General features: G+C 44.8%; 1 protein-coding gene across 1 annotated transcript in view; it reads left to right on the forward strand.

The window, feature by feature from the left end:
- The window catches only part of LOC132817656 (uncharacterized), a 63,693-nt gene extending 60,163 nt beyond the window's left edge, over window positions 1-3,530 (forward strand). The window contains exon 9 of the mRNA XM_060828156.1: window positions 3,342-3,530. Within this exon, the coding sequence (XP_060684139.1) occupies window positions 3,342-3,530 (189 nt within the window). The remainder of the gene's footprint in view (window positions 1-3,341) is intronic.
- Window positions 3,531-7,921: the final 4,391 nt, after the last annotated feature.

Here is a 7,921-nt window from a genome sequence, read left to right on the forward strand (position 1 = left end):
GCCAAAACTATACTTTCTATACCTCTCCAACACATCCCTCTGCTCCCTCTCAACTCCATTTGCTTTGATGCCATTCACAAGTCATTTACAGCAGCACTAAAAATGCCCAAATGTTTTTTGTACCAATCTACTCCCCTTTTACCCTCGTGTACTCTAGGCTACATTTGCTTCTAATTGGTCCAAGCCTCAGTCTTAAAATTCTCAACCCTGCCTTTGAAACCATTGATGGCCTTTCCCAATCCTTTGTCTGTCACCCCCCGTGGGCCTCTAACCCTCCAATTCCTCTGATCTCTTCCAATGCTGGCCTCTTGCATCTCCCCAATTTCATCACTTCACCACCAGGGGCTGTGACTCCAGCTTCCCAGATCTAAGCAACGGAATCCCTCCCCGAAAGCTTTCCAAGTGTTCCTCCTTAAAACCTGCTTCTTTGACAAAGGTTTAGACAATCCATCCCTAACATCTCCTCACATGTCTCTGTGTCCAATGTCTTCGCAAATACTTCTCTGAAGGGCCCGGGAGTCACTTTACTACAGTGAAGGTGCTACACAAATGCATGTTGCTTTTGTAAAGGCAGTGCAGAGTGATCGATGAGGAGGACTGTGTTTAGCAACACTGGGTATATCATTTTAATCTCAATAAGAGACACGTGGCACAGCATCTCAGCCTGTATTTGGCAAGAATTTTCCCTCATTCGTATCAATCGCAAACTCAAAGAATGGAAGTGTGAAAGAATGGAATCACGACACCATTCTTGGCTTCTAATTTTAAAAAACCTGGCCAATGTCAGGGCCACCTGAGGTGAACCCGTGAAGAGAATGGCCAGAAGGAAGATGTTGTTCATCCTAAAGGAGGGAAACAGGAGGAGGCCATTCGGCCCCTCGAGCCCGCTTTGTCATTCAATAAGATCATGGCTGAGCTTCCAGCTGAATGTGCACTTTCCAAACGGGTCCCCATCCCTCGATCCCCAAAAATCCAAACACTGGATCAACCTCTCTCCTGTGTATAATCAGTGAGTGAGCATCCCTTGCATCCTGGGGTAGAGATTTCAAAGATTCATCAATTATCTCCTCCCCTTAGGTTAATGGAATCACGAGGGACATGGATAAGGTTAATAACAAAGGTCATTTCCCTTGGAAGGGGGAGTTCAAAACTGGGGGGCATATTTTTAAGGTGAGAGGGGAAAGATTTCAAAGGGACCTGAGAGGCAACTCCTTCACACTGAGAATAGTTTGTGTGTGGAATGCACTGCCAGAAGAAGTGGTTCATGCAGGTACAGTTACAACATTTAAAAGACATTTGGATAGGTCCATGAATAGGAAAGGTTTAGAGGGATATGGGCCAAATGCAGGCAAGTGAAATGAATTTAGTCTGGGAAATTTGGTCAGCATGGACGAGTTGGACCGAAGGGAATGTTGCCATGCTGTATGTTTCCAAGACTCTAATTGCCCAACCCTTTATCCTGAGACTATGGCCCTCGTCCTGTAGACACCAACCAGAGTTACAGATCCAAAACATCCATCTGTCAGATTCTCTCGGAATCTTCCATGATTTGGTGAGGTCATCACTAATTCTTATAAACTCTAGAGAGTTTATCCTACCAAATTTCTCCACATGGAACAACTCTCTCACCCCAGAGTACACTGTCCTTAGACTCCAATACCAAATTAGTATTTCAGGCCAGGCCTTACCAAAGCCCTGTATATTTGCAGGAAGATGCCATAACGTAAAGTCTTGAATTCTAGCCCCTTCTCCACAACTAAGTCCAACAGACCATTTGCTCTCCTAACTATTTGCTGTGCCTACAAGTTACTGTTCTGTGTTCCATAGACAATCCCTCTGTATGCCAACATGTGTAATTGGTTTTATAAAATCGTCTGCTTTCCTATTTGTCTTGCCAAATTGAATCATCTCGCATTTCCAATTTAATACACTAACCGTCACCACTCAGTTACCTATATCCCCTCAATCAATATGCTTCTCACAGCTTCACTTTCCACCTAACCTTGGGACATGATATTTGAATACACTATGCATGGTCCCACTGTCTGAGGCACACAATAGACTGTAAATAGTTGAGGCTCCACTCCAGTTCCTTCGCAATGGTTTGTTTCAGATTGTCAACCTGAAAATGGTTTGTGCTTATTATTTTCTGTCTGTTAATCAATTCTCTGTCCTTGCTAATATATTATGCTAACACAGTGAGCCCTTGTTTTATGCAGTAATATTCCATATAATGTATTTTTGTTTGCATTTTGAAAGTTTGAATATTTTCCATGCAGTTGTTCCATTTCTCTGGCAGTTACATCCTCAAAGAAACAGTAAACCAATTACCAAACATGATTTCCCTTTCATGTTGCAATGATACAATGATAATACAATTATCATTGATATTTTGATTACAATTATACAATGATATTTTGAATGACTTGTTATCTCTATCTGTATAGTGGATCCCAACAGTTTCCTGGTGACTGCTGCCAGTCCGAATTCCCCTGGAATTTCCTGTTTTTTACTTTCTTCCATTTCTGAAAGGAATGAGTGTTACTTTTGCAGACTTAACATTATCTAGGACCCTTCCAAAAAAGGGGAAATTTGAAAGATCACAATTCACTGTGTAGGAAATGAGTGGCACCAGTGCATATCGGTGGTATCAGTAATAGTGGCACCAGTAGATATGGCTGGTACCAGTAACACGGGCCATTACCTGCCTAACCAGTAGCCCAGGAGGGACTGCCAGTAATACTGGTGATATGCTATCTTTCCAGTTTATCCAGCGGTATTCATTGCTGCTGCACTTTTGTGTTGCAGGATCGAATGAAGGCCAACTGATGTCAACACACAACTGAAAGGACACAGTTCCTTTCTACTTTGCCTGCGTGCGTTATTTGTGTGCGACAGTGCGGGTAAAATCCTCTGGATTAGTAAACGTGATTGAGCAGAATTTGAGGTTGTAGCTCTCCGGATGTCCAGTCAAAATATTCAGAATAAAAGTTTGATTCAAAGCTGTGCTAATGTTATTGTGCCGGGGGGGGAGAAAAAGGACAAACAGACGGAATGAAAATCCAGGCCCTGTCTCCACCAACAATGAGACTGAAACTGACATCAATCAATGAGGAAGTCACAACACTCAGAGGAAAAGTTTGGGGGGCGGAAATGCAAGTTTGTTTGTGTGGGAATGAGAACCAATGAGCCAGGTTTTCCAAACACTGGCCCCTTCAATCGGACTGACTTTCACTAACCTTTTATTTTAATCAAACCCGACAGAAGATTTCCGCATTTCCACCAGGAGGGACCGATCGGGAGTCCTTCAGAAAGGCGAAGCTGCACTTGTGTTCTGATAGGTTCCCCCAGACTGCCCCCATTCCCTGTTTCTAGCGGCAGCCGCCTGCCTCCTTGTGAAATGTGAAGGTCTGGGAATCTGGGAGAGCCGCTGTGACAGCTCCCGTGAAAGGGTCAGTGTGGAAGGCAGGTGTGAGGTGGGAGAGCTTCTGGGAGGTTACCTGCAACCCATTAACCTGCTGCCACCTTGACTTCTGCTGGTGGAAGCTGCTGCTGGGGACTTACCCCGGAGGTCCCTGCAGCACTGAACACAAAAAAATCATTCGGGTGAAACGACAGGGGCTAGTGTGCCAGGTAGGTACAGTGCCAGGAGGGTAGGGGTCGGATGTCAGTGAGTAGGGTACCAGGGGGCAAAGGGGAATGGTGGCTTGCACAGGGCAGATCGGGATTGGGTGGGAGATATCGAGGCGGGCTACTGTTTGAAGAGGGGAGTGTGGGGTCTGGACTATGGGAGGAGGGGTCACAACCAAGGTGGGTGTGGGGTCCACTGGTGGGAAGGTATCCCTGGGGCAGAGTGGGGTTTGCAACTGAGGATTGGGGGGAGAGGAAGGTGTGATAGGTTGTGTGCAGACATAGGGCACATGCCCAGTGAAATCTTCGACACCACCCCTGGTAACAAAGTCTAGGTGAGACCCATTTACATTTCCGAAATGATTCTGCTGTAGTGGTTCTGTTCGCCGAGCTGGAAGTTTTTGTTGCAAACGTTTCGTCCCCTGGCTAGGCGGCATCATCAGTGCTCTGGAGCCTCCTGCGAAGTGCTTCTTTGATGTTTCTTCCGGTATTTATAGTGGTCTGTCCTTGCCGCTTCCGGGTGTCAGTTTCAGCTGTCCGCTGTAGTAGTTGGTATATTGGGTCCAGGTCGATGTGTTTGTTGATGGAGTTTGTGGATGAATGCCATGCTTCTAGGAATTGCCTGGCTGTTCTCTGTCTGGCTTGCCCTATGATAGTAGTGTTTTCCCAGTCGAATTCATGTTGCTTGTTGTCTGCGTGTGTGGCTACTAGGGATAGCTGGTCGTGTCGTTTCGTGGCTAATTGATGTTCATGTATGCGGATTGTTAGCTGTCTTCCTGTTTGTCCTATATAGTGTTTTCTGCAGTCCTTGCATGGTATTTTGTAAACTACATTAGTTTTGCTCATGTTGGGTATCGAGTCCTTTGTTCTAGTGAGTTGTTGTCTGAGCGTGGCTGTTGGTTTGTGTGCCGTTATGAGTCCTAAGGGTCGCAGTAGTCTGGCTGTCAGTTCTGAAATGCTCCTGATGTATGGTGGTGTGGCTAGTCCTTTTGGTTGTGGCATGTCCTCGTTCCGTGGTCTGTCTCTTAGGCATCTGTTGATAAAGTTGCGCGGGTATCCGTTTTTGGCGAATACCTTGTATAGGTGTTCCTCTTCCTCTTTTTGCAGTTCTGGTGTACTGCAGTATGTTGTGGCTCTTTTGAATAGTGTCCTGATGCAGCTTCGTTTGTGTGTGTTGGGGTGGTTACTTTCATAGTTTAGGACTTGGTCTGTGTGTGTTGTTTTCCTGTGTACCCTTGTGGTGAATTCTCCGTTCGGTGTTCTCTGTACTTTCATGTCTAGGAATGGGAGTTGGCTATCCTTTTCTTCTTCTCTCGTGAATCGGATGCCTGTGAGTGTGGCGTTGATGATCCGGTGTGTTTTTTCTATTTCCGTGTTTTTGATGATTACAAATGTGTCATTGACATATCTGACCCAGAGTTTGGGCTGAATTTGTGGTAGGGCTGTTTGTTCTAACCTTTGCATAACTGCCTCTGCTATGAGTCCCGAGATTGGTGATCCCATGGGTGTTCCGTTGATTTGTTCGTATATCTGATTGTTGAATGTAAAGTGTGTAGTGAGGCACAACTCCAGTAGTTTAAGTATGCCAGAAATGTCAGACTGTTTAGATGAAGCTTGTTGTTACAGCGATTCAATGTGACAATTGTGCACGCGGCAGGTCGGGAAAACGTGATTGCCGATGCATTAATGAGACTCGAATGAGATACGGAGGCGTTCGGTGGCAGGTGTGTCACGCCCTGAATTCACATGTAGTTGTGCAGGTTTGCAGGTTTACAGTTAGTATAGTGCAGATGTGTGATTAGACTACTAACCAGGTTTTTGATGGGTTTTAAAAATGAAGCCATCTTTTGATTTGATGGTTCTTTTTTTAAAGGGGGAAGTGTCACAAAGCTGGTCACTTTTTTTATATAAAAGCTGTTCCTTTTCTCAAAGATACAGTTGTTATATTTGAACAGCATAATTACGTCTAGACTGAGTTCTGTAGGGATTCTTTATTCTGTTTTTTGTGTTTCACTGTGTAATCTTGTGAATTAATTTTTGTCTGTTTTAAAACCTGGTAGTCAACCTCGCTAACTTATTCCAGGTAATTTTCACTGTACATTTACTGAAACAAATTGCAAAGTTCTGGTCTGGCTGCCTGCTTAAGAAAATTATGAATGCATAACAAACGCAACACTAAAGAAATATTTGGTGTACTGATCTTGGGATTGCCTGTTCTGACATGATTTGTTGCATTTATTGCTGACAGCTAATGAGGTAGTAGTTTCTCTGAAGACAGCCAGCACAGCAACTTTAAACAGTGTTACCTTTCCCATCTTCCAAATGGTTCACTCAAAGAAGCAAAAACTGTTCTTTAAAACATCCCTCATTCATGAACAAAGCTTATGCCTGGGCTCACGTCTGAGGAAGGATTTTTGCAAGTTAGTTTCACAATGGACAAATGTTCAAATTGAGCACTGGGACTTAACCACCCTACCCAGGTGGATGTGTAGAGATGCCTGGAGGAACATCATATTGTTGAATTAATAAAGGAGGAGGAGCTTTATCCTGTGGAGACAGTTCTGCCATTCAATGAAATCATGTCTTATCTGTGACCTCATCCCATAAACACATACGTACCTCCATGCCTTAAAACCGTTGGTTAACAGAACTCTTACTCTCAGACTTCAATATAATAGATGATATATCATTAAATGCCACTTAAGGAAGAGACTTCTAAACTTTTACCATTCTTCCATTCACACTTCCCAAGTTCCTGGTAATTTCCAAACTGGAGAGAATGTAACCATTGTGGTTTGACATTTAATGGCTTTTGTCATCACTGAATCTCCCAACATCAAGATACTGGGGGCTTACCACTGACCAGAAACTGAACTGGGCCAGCCATTAACATACTGTGTCTACAACAGCAGGTCAGAGACTGGAGTAATACTGGTTTGTCCACCATCGACAGGACAAAAATTAGGAGTTTGATGGAATAATCTCCATTTGATTAGATTAGATTAGATTACTTACAGTGTGGAAACAGGCCCTTCGGCCCAACAAGTCCACACCGACCCGCCGAAGCGCAACTCACATGTATCCCTTACCTAACACTACGGGCAATTTAGCATGGCCAATTCACCTGAATTGCACATCTTTGGAATGTGGGAGGAAACCGGAGCACCCGGAGGAAACCCACGCAGACACGGGGGAGAACGTGCAAACTCCACACAGTCAGTCGCCTGAGTCGGGAATTGAACCCGGGTCGCTGGTGCTGTGAGGCAGCAGTGCTAACCACTGTGCCACTGTGCCACCCAGCGAGTCCAGCCCGAACAATACTCAAGGTGCTGGACACTTTGCCCCAGAAGGCAGTGGAAGCCAGGTCTCTGGATACTATCAAGAAAGAGATGGATAGAGCTCTTAAGATAGTGGAATCAAGAGTTATGGGGATAAGGCAGGAACAGGATACTGATTGTGGATGATCAGCCATGATCATAATGAATGGTGGTGCTGGCTTGAAGGGCCGAGTTGGCCTACTCCCGCACTTATTGTCTATTGTCTATTGACACTGTCCCAGACAGAGCAACCTGTACAGCCATGCATCCATGACTTTAAATACTGACAACATCCATCACTGATGAACAATGGTAGATATAGAAAAAGCAGTATTAATTCACGAAGACTCTTTCAATGATGTCTTCCAAACCCGTGACATCTACCATACAGAAAGACGGGGCATAGGTTTAAGGTGAGAGGGGACAGATTTAAAAGTGACCTAAGGAGCTACTTTTTTATGCGGAGGGTGGTGCTTGTATGGAGTGAGCTGCCAGAAGAAATGGTGGAGGCTGGTACAATTACAACATTGAAAAGGCATCTGGATGTATCATAGAATACCTACAGTGTGGAAACAGGTCATTCAGCCCAACAAGTTCATTCTGAAGAATAACCCACCCAGACCCATTCCCCTACATTTGCCCCCAACTAATACACTAACCTCTACATCCCTGAACACTATGGGCAATTGAGCATAGCCAATTCACCTGGCCTGCACATCTTTGGATTGTGGGAGGAAACTGGAGTACCCAGAGGAAAGCTACACAGACACAGGGAGAACATTCAAACTCTACACAGACAGTCACCTGAGACTGGAATTGAACCTGGGTCCCAGATGTTGTGAGGCAGCAGTGCTAACCATTGAGCAACCATGCCATTGGACATATGAATAGAAAGGGTTGAGAGGAATCAGGGCCAAACGCTGGCAAATGGGACTAGATCTGGTTGGCATTGACGATTTGGACAGAAGGGTGTG

This window comes from Hemiscyllium ocellatum, chromosome 7 (genome assembly GCF_020745735.1).
Source record: "Hemiscyllium ocellatum isolate sHemOce1 chromosome 7, sHemOce1.pat.X.cur, whole genome shotgun sequence".
Taxonomy (NCBI): Eukaryota; Metazoa; Chordata; class Chondrichthyes; order Orectolobiformes; family Hemiscylliidae; genus Hemiscyllium; species Hemiscyllium ocellatum.